The sequence below is a fragment of the Vulpes lagopus genome, chromosome 4, assembly GCF_018345385.1.
Source record: "Vulpes lagopus strain Blue_001 chromosome 4, ASM1834538v1, whole genome shotgun sequence".
Lineage (NCBI taxonomy): Eukaryota > Metazoa > Chordata > Mammalia > Carnivora > Canidae > Vulpes > Vulpes lagopus.
In genome coordinates this window covers 25,872,235-25,887,822 of record NC_054827.1, presented here as the reverse complement: position 1 = coordinate 25,887,822, position 15,588 = coordinate 25,872,235, and the positions used below count along the sequence as shown (strand labels likewise).

General features: G+C 41.1%; 1 protein-coding gene across 1 annotated transcript in view; it reads left to right on the top strand.

Moving 5' to 3' along the window:
• Window positions 1-15,588, top strand: part of GSR (glutathione-disulfide reductase) — a 46,981-nt gene that overhangs the window by 13,055 nt on the left and 18,338 nt on the right. Inside the window, exons 2-5 of the mRNA XM_041752875.1 lie at window positions 5,378-5,404; window positions 8,423-8,511; window positions 10,126-10,195; window positions 12,938-13,085. Coding sequence (XP_041608809.1) covers window positions 5,378-5,404; window positions 8,423-8,511; window positions 10,126-10,195; window positions 12,938-13,085 — 334 coding nt within the window. The remainder of the gene's footprint in view (window positions 1-5,377; window positions 5,405-8,422; window positions 8,512-10,125; window positions 10,196-12,937; window positions 13,086-15,588) is intronic.

Sequence of the window (15,588 nt, the reverse complement as noted above, 5' to 3'; positions counted from 1 at the left end):
TGTGTTCTTTCTGATGACCTAAGGCACTTGTCAGCTAGAGAGGAATAAGGTTGAACATGACCGTACAGAGCTTTCCACCCCTGGCTTCCTCAGCTCGTTTGATAACTAAAAGCTGTTTTCATCCTCACAACTGGCCATCAGTTGTGTTGTGCCGAAATGTAACTAGGCTTGTAAAACCAGTGGAAAGCTCTGGAGGCCTATTAATAGGAGCTGCCAAAATAGGGCGAGTTGTATCTCCTCTCAATCTCTCTCTCTCTAAGATTATTTGAGAGCAAGCAGAGAGAGAGGGAGAAAAACCGACTCCATACTGAGTGGGGAGCCAAACACAAGTCTTTATCCCAGGACCCCAAGATCATGATTTGAACTGAAATCAAGTCAGCCACTTAAACAACTGACCCACCTAGGCACCTCAGGGCGAGTTATATTTCAAGGTCATGGGTTTCTTTTCCATTATAGCCCCAATCACAGACCCAAAGTATACTGTGGTCTCCTTGGCCCAAAAAGGTCACAATTATCCTCTCCCTCAGATTTCTAGCCCAAGGCTTCGAAATTGTAGGGAATGGGGGCTCCTGGATGGCACAGTTGGTTAAGCATCTGATTCTTGGGAGGCCCAGGCAGTCGATGGTGTCCGCGCTGGCCCTTTGGAGCTGAGGCTGGCCCGGGCCTTCCTTGCAGGGGTCAGGAGAGGCTAACTGAGGGTGGCGGGGGGGGGGGGGTGCGAAGGCCACCTGAGACAGGCAGTGGAGGCTCGTCACCGTCACCCTCAGGCCGACCACCCGCCGCTTCTAGCTCCCTTCCCGTGGGCCCGTCTTGATTTTCGCTCAGGTCATGATCTTAGAGTCATAAGATTGAGTCCCAGGTCAGGCTCCAGGCTCCAGGCTCAGCATGGAGTCTGCTTGAGATTCTCTCTCCCTCTCCCACTTGTTCTCTCTCTCTCTCTCTCTCTCTCTCTCTCTAAAATAAACAAATATTAAGGAAAAAAACACCATGAAATTTTAGGGATTGGAGTGATTCTGCTGCTGCTGCCCCTTGAGTTAACATCTTGGATAGGCTGAGACTCTGTTTGGAACTGTAGGTTCCATGAGAACAGGGACTAACTATACCTATTGAGGGCTTTGCTTTACATAATGCCTGACACAAGTGAATGAATGCTTGATCAATACTTCTTTTTTTTTTTAAGATTTATTTTATTTATTTATGATAGAGAGAGAGAGAGAGAGAGAGAGAGAGAGGCAGAGACACAGGAAGAGGGAGAAGCAGGCTTCATGCCAGGAGCCCAATGTGGGACTCGATCCCAGGACTGCAAGATCGCGCCCTGGGCCAAAGGCAGGCGCTAAACCGCTGAGCCACCCAGGGATCCCCTTGATCAATATTTCTGAATGAATGAATGGTTGCAAGTTAAAATGTTTTAGAAGGCAAAAAAGGCAGAAACTTCTAAAAAGTAAACCAAAGTTAGTCATAACATTTGGCACCAATGAAAGTCAGGCCATCTTGGCCCTTAGAAGTAAAAGCATGTCCCAAAGTTTTTTTTTTTGTTTTTGTTTTTTTTTAATTGCCTTAAGTAACTTATAGATATCGTCAAATGTACATGAAGAATAAATTGACGATGCCTGAGAGTGGTTCAGAACAGTTAGTACCTTAAGATAATTTAAATTGCTTTTAGAGGTTCCTGGGAAGCCGGAGACGGTTGACTATAGGACAAATACAGTGTATTTATTTCATGTGTTGAAATCATCTCTGCTTTTGGAGAAATTAGTTTTGGAGTCTGTCATCATTGAAGCCTCTTAGTGAATGTAAGCTTTGAACTGCAGAGTGTAGAGATGTGGATAGAACCAGAAAGCACTCTGCCTGCCAAATGAACTGGAAAAGGCAAGTCTGATGATAAAATCTTTCTCACAATGGGCTGGGATTCAGCTGGCTTCCTCTCTTCTACCACATGGGAAGCACCTGTCCTCCTCCTTCCTTAGAATTGGCTCATTCCATCTATTCCTGTAACTCAGATACTTTGGAGTTGAGAAATAGCATGTCCTCTGCTTAGACAGATGGCAGGGCAGTATAGGGAGAAAGCCATAAATTATTCTACTTGCTAATATAAAGTACTTTCTGAATAGCCTGCTTGTATTGTAGGTGTGATTCCTGTATTTTATGAGGCTTGAATTCTGCACCCTCTCAATCCAGTGAGTTCCCACTTCTATTGCCTTCTGAAACCTCACTATAGCAAGAGCTCATAAAAGATCCAAGTCCACAATGACCTGTCTCTTTCTAGGAGAAAAACCTCCAAATGACTGATAGCTTGAAATTGTATGGAAACATAACTCTCACTCCTTTATAATTCCTGAGTGCAATATAATAGGATTATAATGAAATTGCAGGTAGGTATGCTGCTAGCAAGCAGCATGTGGAACAACTAAAGGAATAGCAGGTGACTGTTCATAAGACCTTCTTTTTCAAATATTCGAGATCTTAATGAGATTTGGGCAGGATTTTTACTCTAGCACTTCATATAAAGTCCCTTGTCAAGTGCGTATATAGTTCAGACCACAGGATGCCCAGAAAATATTCTGTGAGAGATAGGCTTGTGGGGTTCCTGGGTGGCTCAGTTGGTTGGGTGTCTGCCTTCAGCTCGGATCATGGTCCTGGGATCCTGGGATTGAGCCCAGCATCTGGTTCCCTGCTCAACGGGGAGTCTGCGTCTCACCCTCCACCTGCTTGTGCTCTCTCTCTCTCTCTGTCAAATAAATACAATCTTAAAAAAAAAAAAAGTACTTCTAGGGAGCCAACCTAATTCCTCAGGGTCATGATCAGCAGATCTGCAAGCACCTAGTATAAATTATGCCCAGAAGACACCAGTATTTAAATATTTAGTCTTTACTCCATGCCAATAGGTATGAGTGAACATAACTGACTTTTTTAAGGATATACAGTTGAGACCTCATTTAAATCTCATAACTTCAGGGGCACCTGGACTTTTGATTTCGGCTTGGATCTTGATCTCAGGTTTGTGAGATCGAGCTCCATGTCAGGCTCTGTGCTGGGTATGGAGCCTGCTTAAGATTCTCTTCCTCTCCATCTGCTCCCCACCCCCTCCTGTTCTCGCTGTGCTCTTTCTCTCTAAAAAAAATTTTAAAAGTCTTATAACTTCATTGTAATTCCCAATATGTCACCAATGCCTCCTAGGCAATATTTTAAGATTAAAGGGTATCTGCAATACATATTATATGATAAGTTTCCAGAGCTGAGGGGGTCTCTAATTTGCCCTTCAAAAGAGTAGGGAAGCCCAGGGGCCCAGCGGTTTAGTATCTCCTTAACCCTGGGGCCTGATCCTGAAGACCAGGATCGACTCCCACATCAGGCTCCCTGCATGGAGCCTGCTTCTCCCTCTGCCTGTGTCTCTGCCTCTCTCTCTGTGTGTGTGTCTTATGAATAAATAAAATCTTAAAAAACAAACAAAAGTGTGAGAGTCTAGTTTTCCTTCTGCAACCAGCTCCTCTGCTAAGATATACCCAGTGTGTAACCATTTAGCTGAGTACAAATTTCCTCATCTTTGGGGCAGTTTTAATCAGTTTTACTGAGGACCCTAGGTGGCTCAGTCAATTAACCGTCTGCCTTTGGCTCAGGTCATGAGTCCTGGGGATCGAGCCCTACATCGGGCTCCTTGCTCATCCGGGAGTCTGCTTCTTTCCTGCCTCTGCTTGCTGTTCCCTGTGTTTGTGCTCTGTCTCTCGTTTTCTTTTTCTCTAATAAATAAGTAAAATCTTTTTTTTTTTTTTGTAAAATCTTTTTTTAAAAATCACTTTTACTCTTTATTTTTTTATTGAATTCATTTAACGTGGGATCCCTGGGTGGTTCAGCGGTTTAGCGCCTGCCTTTGGCCCAGGGCCTGATCCTGGAGTCCCGGGATCGAGTCCCACCATTGGGCTCCCTGCATGGAGCCTGTTTCGTCTTCTGCCTGTGTCTCTGCCTCTCTCTCTCTCTCTCTGGGTCTCTCATGAATAAATAAATAAAACCTTTAAAAAAATTGAATTCATTTAATGTGTAACATTTGTGGAAGTTTAAGGTATACAGCATGTTACTTTGATACATTTATATATTATAATGTGATTTTCAATGTAATGATATTTATCACAGTACATAATTATATACAATATTATGGTCTATATTACAATTAATCTTACTCTTACACTCTTAATCTTATGCTTTTTTTCCATGTTATAAATTTTAGCATGCAATCAAAAGGAAATAAACAGATGTAAACAAAAATTTGTGTGTAAATATATATCACAGCTTGTTTACAGGGACTGATGAGAAGAATTTGCCTTTAGTCTGAGGGGTATGAATAGTTTTCTTAAACAATTGGCTAGTTTTTTTGTGAAATCTTAACAACTGTTTGTTTTCCTTTGTGTTTTGGCAGCTAGAAGGCTAAGGATCAAATTTGTGGTCTGTCTCTATCAAGTATATAAACATGGATATATATCAGCATTCATTCATTCATTTGTTTACTTATTTAAAGATTTTTTTTTTTTTTTTATTCATGAGACACACAGAGAGAGAGGTAGAGACAAAGGCAGAGGGACAAGCAGGCGCCCTGTGGGGAGCCCAATGTGGGACTCGATCCCAGGTCTCCAGGACCTGGGCTGGAGGCAGGCGCTAAACCTCTAAGCCACCCAGGGATCCCCTCAGCATGTATGTGTGTGTGTGTATGGACACTCACACACACATATACAGATGTATATACATACATAAATACATACATACACGTATATACGTATATAATAGCATAGATGAACCTTACTGCTTGATTCTTCATTGTCCTTTGGTCCTGAAAATGAATGTAGATTTCTGCTAGAGATTTTTCCAAAGGGGCATTCTGAGGGTTTTGCCCAGCATATACCAGAATAAGTTTCCCAGAAATCCGCTAGATTAGCTGCTCAGATGTTTCAATTGCCCTTATTCAGCTGGTGGGTCCTCTTCTTGCTGCTGTTTCTCTCTCTGACCTATACCAACCCTGCCCTGCATAGCGCCATGGACATGGAATTAATTTCTCTCTTTTTCTCAGTGACTATTTTTCTTGGGAAGATGCTGATGAATAAAATTTTCTGCCTCATCATGTAAGAAAAAGAACATATCTTGGGCAGCCTTTGTGGCTGCCTCTGCCTGTGTCTCTGCCCCCTGTCTCTCATGAATAAATACATTTTAAAAAATTAAAAAAAAGAACATATCTTTAACAACTCTGGAATAGAAAAAAGAAAGTACCTGTATATTGTGACTTAGAACTTAAGGAAATCTCCTGGGTTGATGCTTGGGGTTCATTTCTTAAAGGTTTATGTGATGATTTGAGTTTAATATTCTTAAAATTTGTTCCTTTTTTCCCCCCTAGGTGAATGTTGGATGTGTACCCAAAAAGGTAGAATTTTTATTTCTTCTTCCTTTCATTCTCCTTTTACATATTTGATAAAGAAATGTATTGATTTATTAGCTTAGAGTGAGTGAGCGAGATTATATCTAGGTCCATTAATTAGGACTGGTCAATCTGTGCGGGATTGCTTTTTCTCAATTTAATTTACTGGATGGAATCTTAATAAGTATTCCCATTTAATTCTGTAGCCTCATGGATTCTCTTTTTTTTTTTTTCTGGTTTATTTTATTTTATTATTTTTTTATTATTTTTATTTTATTTTTTTATTTTTTTATTTTTTATTTTTTATTTTTTTATTTTATTTTTATTTTTATTTTTTTATTTTATTTTTATTTTATTTTTATTTATTTATTTATTTATTTTTATCTCATGGATTCTCTTAACTGTGGTGATTTTCACTCCTAGCATCTGTGGTACAGGGCACACTGAATGAACTTGTCCTTTACCTGTGACAAAAGAGGAGGAAATGGAAACTCTTATTTCCAAAAGCTGCATCTTGCTTATACTGGCAAATTGTTTTAACTCTCCATTTAAATGTGCTTTCAAAACATGTTATAATCCTAAATTGAGAGCCTTTGTTACTGAGATTTCATTCTAAACTTTTTTTTTTTTTGGTAACAGGTAAGCAAATGTTCCTAATCTCATCAGTGACACATACCTGAGTATAATGGCAGAAGGGTTTTTTATAATCTCTTCCCTAGTATAAGTAGGTGGGGTTTGGGTTTGGGTGTGTGTTTGGGTGTGTGTGTGTGTGTGGGGGGGTGTTTTATCATAGGAAAGTTTCTTTTTTCTGTGGGACACTTTTCCTCAATTATTTTCTTTCCCTTTGGTCTTTGATTTTGGAATATGTTCTAATTGGAGTCATGCAATTATGATACATGAATTACGTAAATCACTTATAAGGTGGTTTTATGTAGTTTAAACCAGTTATGGTAGAAAATCTGTTAATTGGTGCTACCTCATTATTTAAAAATATTATCTGGGCATAGTAGCCTGAGATTGTAATATTTTGTTCCCATATATTATATGTCATTTATTTCTTCTGTTCTGATGATACATGCAGGACACTTACCTAATATTTTCATAGGGCTCTAATGACTTCAAAGTGCTTTTGCATTTTTGAAGATCAGTTGATAATTGCCTCTTGTTTTCTAGAACAGCCTGAAGCCTGGAGTAACTGCCCTCTAGAAGAGTAGAGTGAGACAGCAGTAGAAAAGGAATCAGATGGATAGGCCTGCTACTACCCTCATTAGGATGATCCTAGAAGTCCAATGTAGTTCATATAGAGCACCTTCTCCAGAGGGTGTCTGATGCTGTAGCATCATATATAACATGAATTGGAAAAGAATAAATATGATACCAGGACACCTGGGTGGTTTAGTGGTTGGGCGTGATCAGGGCTCAGGGCGTGATCCCGGTGTTCCGGGATCGAGTTCTGCATTGGGCTCCCCACAGGGAGCCTGCTTCTCCCTCTCTGCCTGTGTCTCTGCCTCTCTCTCTGTCTCTCATAAATAAATACAATCTTTAAAAATAAATAAATGAGCATAATACCTCATGACGGGATGCTGTATAGTGTTTATTAAAATAACTTATTTTGTAGTATTGACAAACCTTTCATATGTATTATTTAAGATAAACAATCTAGCGGATAAAATGGTTAATTTTGTATCATGAATTTCACCTCAATTTAAAAAAAGGAGCATAAATTAAAAAAAAAAAAAAAAAAGGGATCCCTGGGTGGCGCAGCGGTTTGGCGCCTGCCTTTGGCCCAGGGCGCGATCCTGGAGGCCCGGGATCGAATCCCACGTCGGGCTCCCGGTGCATGGAGCCTGCTTCTCCCTCTGCCTGTGTCTCTGCCTCTCTCTCTCTCTCTGTGACTATCATAAATAAATAAATAATAATAAAAAATTAAAAAAAAAAAAAAAGGACATGTTCGTAGGTACCCAGTTTATGATAGGAATTCATTCTCTTAAGGTTTTTAGTCCTCCTCCTGATCCCATAGCTTCTTCTAAATCACTTTACTATAAATATAAAGCTGCAGATGCAGTTCCATTTCCTAGAACTAATCACAGAAGATAGGGCTTCAACAAATCTGAAACTTAAAATGTAAGCAATAATAAAATTTTTTAAAGATTTATTTATTCATGAGAGACACATAGAGAGAGGCAGAGACATAGGCAGAGGAAGAAGCAGGCTACCTGTAGAGAGCCCAGTGTGAGACTCGATCCTGGGATCTGGGATCACCCTGAGCCAAACGCAGATGCTCAATCACTGAGCCACCCAGGTGTCCCAGCAATAATAAATTTTTTTTTTTAAGCAATAATAAATTTTACTGGAAGGCTTGGGAGGTTTATAACATCCTGCCTCTATAGGGTTTGTTTTTTTTTTAAAGATTTTATTTATTCATAGAGACAGAGAGAGAGGGGCAGAGACACAGGCAGAGGGAGAAGCAGGCTCCACACAGGGAGCCCGACGCGGGACTCAATCCCGGGTCTCCAGGATCACACCCCAGGCTGCAGGCGGCGCCAAACCGCTGCGCCACCAGGGCTGCCCTATGGGGTTTATAATGTAGAGAATTTAATAGAAATAATTCCCCATGACATTTAGCCGCTTCCCTGCAAAATCTGTCTGGTCATATTTCTGAACTTTTAAAATGTTTAGTTTTGTTTTTAGTTTAAAGTTCATTTTTTTTTTTAATTTTTTATTTATTTATGATAGTCACAGAGAGAGAGAGAGAGAGAGAGGCAGAGACACAGGCAGAGGGAGAAGCAGGCTCCATGCACCGGGAGCCCGATGTGGGATTCGATCCCGGGTCTCCAGGATCGCGCCCTGGGCCAAAGGCAGGCGCCAAACCCGCTGCGCCACCCAGGGATCCCAAAGTTCATTATTTTTATTTGCCATTATATAGTTACCTTTCATACAGGATTTCTTTTTTTTCTCAGGACTCATGTACTACTGTTGTGGCTACTTTTTTTGCTTTTTCTTTTTTTTTTTTTTTTTTTACAGGTAATGTGGAACACAGCTGTCCACTCTGAATTCATGCATGATCACGTTGATTATGGCTTTCAAAGTTGTGAGAGCAAATTCAATTGGCGGTAAGAGTTAATGCTCAGAGGGCTCTGTTTACAAATATAAATATTTTTCTTTCATGATTAAATGAACCATAAACTTCTTTGGGAGGATGTTACAGTGGTAAAATATATATAACCTAAACTTTGGAGGTGATCGATATATCTGTGGCCTAGCTTGTGATGCTAGTTTTATATATGCTAGTTTTTATATGCTTCTCTCTAAACTCCTCAAGTTGCGTACAGTAAATATGTACAGTTTTTTGTATGTTGGTCTTACCTCAATAAATGATTTTCAAATACACACAGGGTCCATTTTAGTTATTTTTAAGTTGTCAATACAAAGTCATTAAGTACATTCCTAGGGGGATGCCTGGGTGGCTCAGCAGTTGAGCATCTGCCTTCAGCTCAGGGCATGATCCCGGGGTCCTGGGGTCGAGTCCTGCATTGGGCTCCTGGCAAGGAGTCTGCTTCTGCCTCTGCCTATGTCTCTGCCTCTCTGTGTGTGTGTCTCATGAATAAATAAATAAAAATTTTTAAAAAGAAAAAAAAAGTACATTCCTAGTGATGTGCAACCATCACCACCACCCCTTCTGAGAACTTTTCCATGGTTCAGAACAGAAACAAAGGGTTTGTTAGATAAGAACTCCTCCTCTCCCCAGTATCACTATCCTACCTCCTGTCTCTATGAATTTGCCTATTTTAGGTACTGCATACGATATTTGTCCTTTTATGCCTGGCTTATTTCACTTAGCATACTGTTTAGAGAATTTATCCACGTTGTGGCATGTGTCAGAATTTCATTCCCTTGTAAGGCTGAAAAATATTCCCTTGTGTTCAGACCACATTTTGTTTATCCATTCATCCTTCAGTGGACTTCAAGGTGGTTTCTACCTTTTGTCTACTGTGAATATTGCTGCTGTGAACATTGATCCACAAGTCCCTGCTTTCAGTTCTTTCAGGTCTATACCTCGAAGTGAAATTGCTGGTTCAGATGGCAATTTTATTATTATTTTTTTAATTTTTGTTTTTTCCCCACTTCCTCAAATGACAATTTCATGTTTAACTTTTTTTTTTTTAAGATTTTATTTATTCATGAAAGACATAGAGAAAGGCAGAGACACAGGCAGAGGGAGAAACAGGCTCCATGCAAGGAGCCCAATGTGGAACTCGATCCCGGGTCTGCAAGATCATGCCCTGAGCCGAAGGTAGATGTTCAACTGCTGAGCCACCCAGGCATCCCTCATGTTTAACTGTAAGGAACTGCCATGAACTTTTAGAAGCCATCAAATTTTCAAAAATTTAGCAAATCCAATCATTTATTCAACACATATTTATTGACTAGCCACTCAGTACTAGGCACTGTGCCAAAGCAACTCTCCCTGTCTTCTCTGCAGAAAGAAATCCACATACTGTGGATGCCACCTGAACATGTCCCTGGAATAAGGGTTCTCTATGTGTGGCAGGGCAGACAGACACAGGGGAAAGGGCAGCTGCCTTCAGATATACTCACCCATGGGGTTCTCGTTGACTGTTCTGTGTGTGATTCCCTGCTGACAGAGTGTTCAGGGACAGGTCCCCCGGTAACTAACTAAAAGGAGAGAATCCTGTTTCTCAGTACTGACTCACATTTCACTGCAGGGTTATAAAGGAAAAGCGTGATGCCTACGTGAGCCGCCTAAATACCATCTATCAGAATAATCTAACTAAGGTGAGTGTTCTGGGTTTGGAACTTTGAGAAGGAGCTGTTCTCTCTGCTGGAGTAGGTTATCAGTCTGGCTGGACAAAAACGTAGGCTTTGCATGTATTTCTTGTTGTTTCTTTTATTTCTTTTGCAATTAATGATTTTGAACAAGTCTGTGACTCAGTAGGCCTGTCTTTTTTCTACAGTGTGGGCAGTGCATACCATGATTGGTAGACCAGGTCTCACATGATGACAGCACCTTGAGTGGGTCTGGCCTGCAGTTAGTTCTAGGAACCAAAAATATAAGAGACTGATTTAGGGACACCTGGGTGGCTCAGTGGTTGAGCATCTGCCTTCAGCTCAGGGCTTGATCCCAGGTCTGAGGATCGAGCCTGCGTCAGGCTCCCTGCAAGGAGCCTGCTTCTCCCTCTGGCTAGGTTTCTGCTTCTCTCATGAATATATAAAATATTTTTTAAAAATAAAAAATGTATTTAAAAAAAAATAAGAGCCTGATTTATATAACAGCATGCCAGCTTATTAATTAAAATCAGAAGTACTGCCTGGCTGGAAACCTTCCATTGTTCATTTGCTCACAGCAATCTCATCCTTGGCTACTTATACTCAAGAGAAAATTATGGTTCAGAAGGTTGCTTTTGTGAATGAAGTCTGATCAAGAACATGGGGCAAAGGTGTGTTTACCTTCAGCAAATATACATTGTCCTTTGCTGGTCTGAGGCTTTTTTCTGCCTTGGTGCTTAAATGTCATACTTCTTCCCCTAGGGGCTACAGGAGACATCGACAAATAGTGTACCAGCCAGCTGTCCTTGACAGCATATGTCATCCCACCCTTCATTTGCCTTTGTGGTTTCACTTTGCAGTTTCTAAGATTTCTGCCTAGCTTAGATTGTATTTAGATCAGTAGGTTGTTGGTGCTATTTGAGCCACCATAATCTGATTGGCAGCATGTTTATAAACCAACTTTTAGGGTGAATTAGTTCTATAAATGGCTCATGTATTTTTATATTGATTCTTGTTCATGGGTTTATTTTTTGGAGAATGTTATTTTCTGACCTTTATCTCCAGTTCAAGGGGGAAATGTTGGGGGGCCTTCACCCCCCCTTTGCACTGCTGACAAGAGATTTTAAGACTGTTAGACATGACCATAGAAGTACTACTAGCTATATACTAAAACACCGACATCAATTCTTAAAAATTTTTTATTTGTTTTTAAAGATTTTATTTATTTATTCATGAGAGACACAGAGAAAAAGGCAGAGACATAGGCACAGGGAGAAGCAGGCTCCCTGCAGGGAGCCCAATGCTGGACTTCATCCCAGGACCCCAGGATCATGCCCTGAGCCAAAGGCAGATAGATGCTCAACCCCTGAGCCACCCAAATGACCCTCAGTTGTTTTTTTTTTTTTTTCAAATGGAGCAAGCTAAAACACTTTTGCCAAAGAGCTAGGAAAATTGCTCAGGGAACAGCTTTTTTTTTTAAATCACAAATTTTTTTTTAAAGATTTTACTTATTTATTCATGAGAGATACACACACACACACACACACAGAGGCAGAGACACAGGCAGAGGGAGAAGCAGGCTCCATGCAGGGAACCCAGCGTGGGACTCGATCCCAGGTCTCCAGGATCACACCCCAGGCTGCAGGTGGTGCCAAACTGCTGCGCCACCGGGGCTGCCCAATATTCATAAATGTTGGTGTTTAGTCGAACTTACTGTGTGTGACTTCATGAGAAAGGAATTACTTACTGTCGATTCAGAAATTCTGAGTGGAAAAGGCAGCTTTCTGTCACATATCTTAGGAAATGAAAATAAAAATTGTATCAGTTCCTCCACCAAATGATTACTATTGCCAGTTGACCCATACCCCCTCTTTATCTAGCATCCTATGGGAAACCGGATGTTCCCTCCTGAGGAGGGTTTTTCGTGTAGCTTCTGGCACTGATCTTGATTCAGCTTGGTTAAGCAGAGCATCTGTAGAATAGGCCTGATAGGCTGTTTGGGAAGAAGGAAATGACTTAATTCCAAACGAAGCATTTTCTGGAATGTTGAAACATGCTATTTTGTGATCGGGCAATTCCACTATCACGATTCCACTATCCTAGTTAAGTTGCCCAGATTTGCTTGTCCATACATAAATGTGTCATGGCTTCAGAAGCTTGCCCGCAATCCCCAGATGGAGGCCCTGGCACAGAGGGTGCCCCAGTCTGAATTCTCAACATCTCCAGCATAGAACTTCATTTTTGAGGTATTTTGTGGTGTTCTTCCATCTAGTTTAAGAAAACAGAAGCATTGCATTTTCCTCCGTTGGCCAGAGTGTTTCTCTTTTGCCTCCACTTCCTTCACCTTTATCCTTTTGTCTTTCTCAGACTTCTCTCCCTCTTCTAGACATAAAATTCTTCAGTGTGATTTCATTACAAATGAGGAGGACTTTCTCCTCAACTCCTGGGGACAGAAATGTAATGTTTTTCCCTGTGGAGGTGATTTGCACATGTTTTTTGGTCCCTGGATTTGGGCCCAAGATAGCATCTTTTATTTCTTCTTACGGTATGCTTCCTTCATTGAATGGCAACCGCCTTACCTAAGGATCAATGAACAGAAATTCTACAGAAACTCAGACATTAGAGAGCTGTCTTGGGATCAGCAAACTTAAAATCTAAATCCTCCGTAGAGAAATGGGAAGAGCGGATACGTTGCCACAGGTGTTTTTCTTTTATCATGAGAAAAGACTAATGTTGCGGTTCCTTCTCCAGTCCCATATAGAAATCATCCATGGCCATGCGGCATTCACGTGTGATTCTGAGCCCACAATAGAGGTCAATGGGAACAAATACACTGCCCCTCACATCCTGATTGCCACAGGTGGCGTGCCCTCCCGTCCTCAGGAGAGCCAGATCCCCGGTAAGTCTTGTTGTTAATAGTCAAGCAGAGTTTACTATTGTCTTCAACCTTACAGTCCATGCCAGGGGAATCTGTCTGAACCAGTTCTTTCTCTTGGACAAGGCCACACGGCCCTGAGAGGTCTCTGCAGAACCGAAATGTAATTGGCTTAACTGGTGCCCAGCAATGGGACCGAGAAAGGTATCTCTTCCAGCTCCAAGCTCACACTGACTACAGGTAACACAAGGAGAAAAATCAGGGAAGAGTCTCATCCTTTCCTTCTCAGCATGACAGATCACCTGCCTGAGTTTGTCACATGAGTTGTTATTTGTTAGACATGTTCTATAGTTACTATTTTGTTCAAGAAGGTGAAATCTTGTAGGGATGTAACGTAATTACCTATTAAGCCTTCTTTGTATGCATAGTTTTCTCATATAGAGAATGATAAAATTAAAGCAGTAAGGAATTCCAGATAGTCATATTTGCTGTTACATTTTATGCACACAGGGATAAACCATGAACATACTACCTTATTCTCACATAAGAAACGTGGTTCGTGGACAGTTGCGTGGCTCAGTGGTTTAGTGCCACCTTCAACCCAGGGCGTGATCCTGGAGACCCGGGATCGAGTCCCATGTCGGGCTCCCTGCATGGAGCCTGCTTCTCTCTCTGCCTGTGTCTCTGCTTCTCCCTCTCTCTCTCTGTGTCTCTCATGAGTAAATAAATAAAATCTTAAAAAAAAAAAAAAAGAAAGAAAGAAACATGGTTCATGTCTTTCTCCCTAACTAGATTATAAGGTCTTTTTTTGAGTGTATATGCATTTATGTATTTTGTTCCCTTGGGGGAGAGGATCCAACAGTTTTCACTAGCTTTTTTTTTTTTTTTAAAGATTTTATTTATTCATGAGAGAAACAGTGACAGAGAGGCAGAAGCACAGGTAGAGGGAGAAGCAGGCTTCATGCAGGGAGCCTGATGTGGGACTTGATCCCGGGTCTCCAGGATCACACCCTGGGCCGAAGGTGGCCCTAAACCGCTGAGCCACTCGGGCTGCCCAGTTTTCACTAGCTTTTAAAAGGGTTTCATGACTCCCAAAAGGTCAAGACCAACTACTGTAAAAGACAGTAAGATACTGTTCTCAAGTACCTTAAAAATTAATTGGGAAGATTGATTGTTAAGTGAAAAAATTAAGGTGTGGAACAGTGTGTATAGTATGCTACAATTTGTGTCTTTTTCAAAAGGGGAAGAGACTGTACATACGCACCAGGATATCTCTGGAAGGATACTCAAAGCCCTGTCATGCTGACTCCCTCTAGGGAGAGGACTAGAGGTCGGGGGGTGGGAAAGATCTATGCTTTTCACTAGATGTTCTGTTGTGCTTTTTGAATTTTTAAAATATATACATTTATTAATTTAAAACCTAGAATAACAAATGAAAAGAAATAATAAAAGGTATATGCCCCCAGGTTATTTCTAAACCATGAGGCTTGGGGTGCTCACAGATGGGACAGATTACTATGGAATGGTATAAACCAAAAAGACTTCCCAGAAAAGGGGCTGGAGTGATATGTGCTGAGGAAGAGGAAGACTGAAAGAGCCAGTGGGTAATAAAGATGTCTTCGAAAAATATCCAGCCGATTTAACCAGTTTTTCCAGCATTGACGTTCTGGGGTCGCATTCACTAAGCTGAAACCAGAAGAGGTTAGGGCCAAATTGTAGAGACTTACAAAGTCAAATGAAAGAATCTCTGTAATTCATGACAACTGGGTCAGATAACTAACTGGTGGCTTATAAATAGGCTTGTGTCAAGATCTTAAGTGATAATTTTAGAAAACTAATCTGACAGTGACTCACAGAGGATGGAGATCGGTATAGAAAGCTGTGGCTGTAGAATGTACAGGAGGTGATGATGTGGTTCTGAACCCCAGCGTTAGCATCTGACCTGTAAAGGAGAAGCTCAGATCTGCAGCCGGTCACTGAGCCACTGCTGGGGGCCAGGCCTTAGCAAGGAGAACAGGCATAACAGCCTCAGAAGGAAGAATCTGCTACTGTATACTTTTTTTTTAAAGTATATTCATCCCATCTGAAATCAGGATGTGTCCTTTATTTTTTATTTTTTTAAAGATCTATTTCTCTTAGAGGGAGAGAGAGAGAGAGCACAAGTGGAAGGGCCAGGGAGAAGGAGAGAATCTCAAGCAAACTCTGCACTGAGCACAGAGCCTGATTTGGGACTCAATCTCACAACCCTGAGACACGACCTGAGCCAAAACCAAAAGTGGGATGCTTAACCGACTGCGCCACCCAGGCGCCTCTGATAAGTCATTTAATCATGGCACCTCGAATTTGGTAAAGTGCAACATTTTTATTAATTGATGAGATATTGTGGGGGTCACTGAGAGAAGGAATTATAGATTGACACCTCAGGATTTCACTTGGGTTATTGGTTGGAAGGTGCTCCATTTAACTCAAGTGATAAACTTGAGAGAGGGAGACAGGACATGAAATTAAGGTTCAGTTCTAAACATAG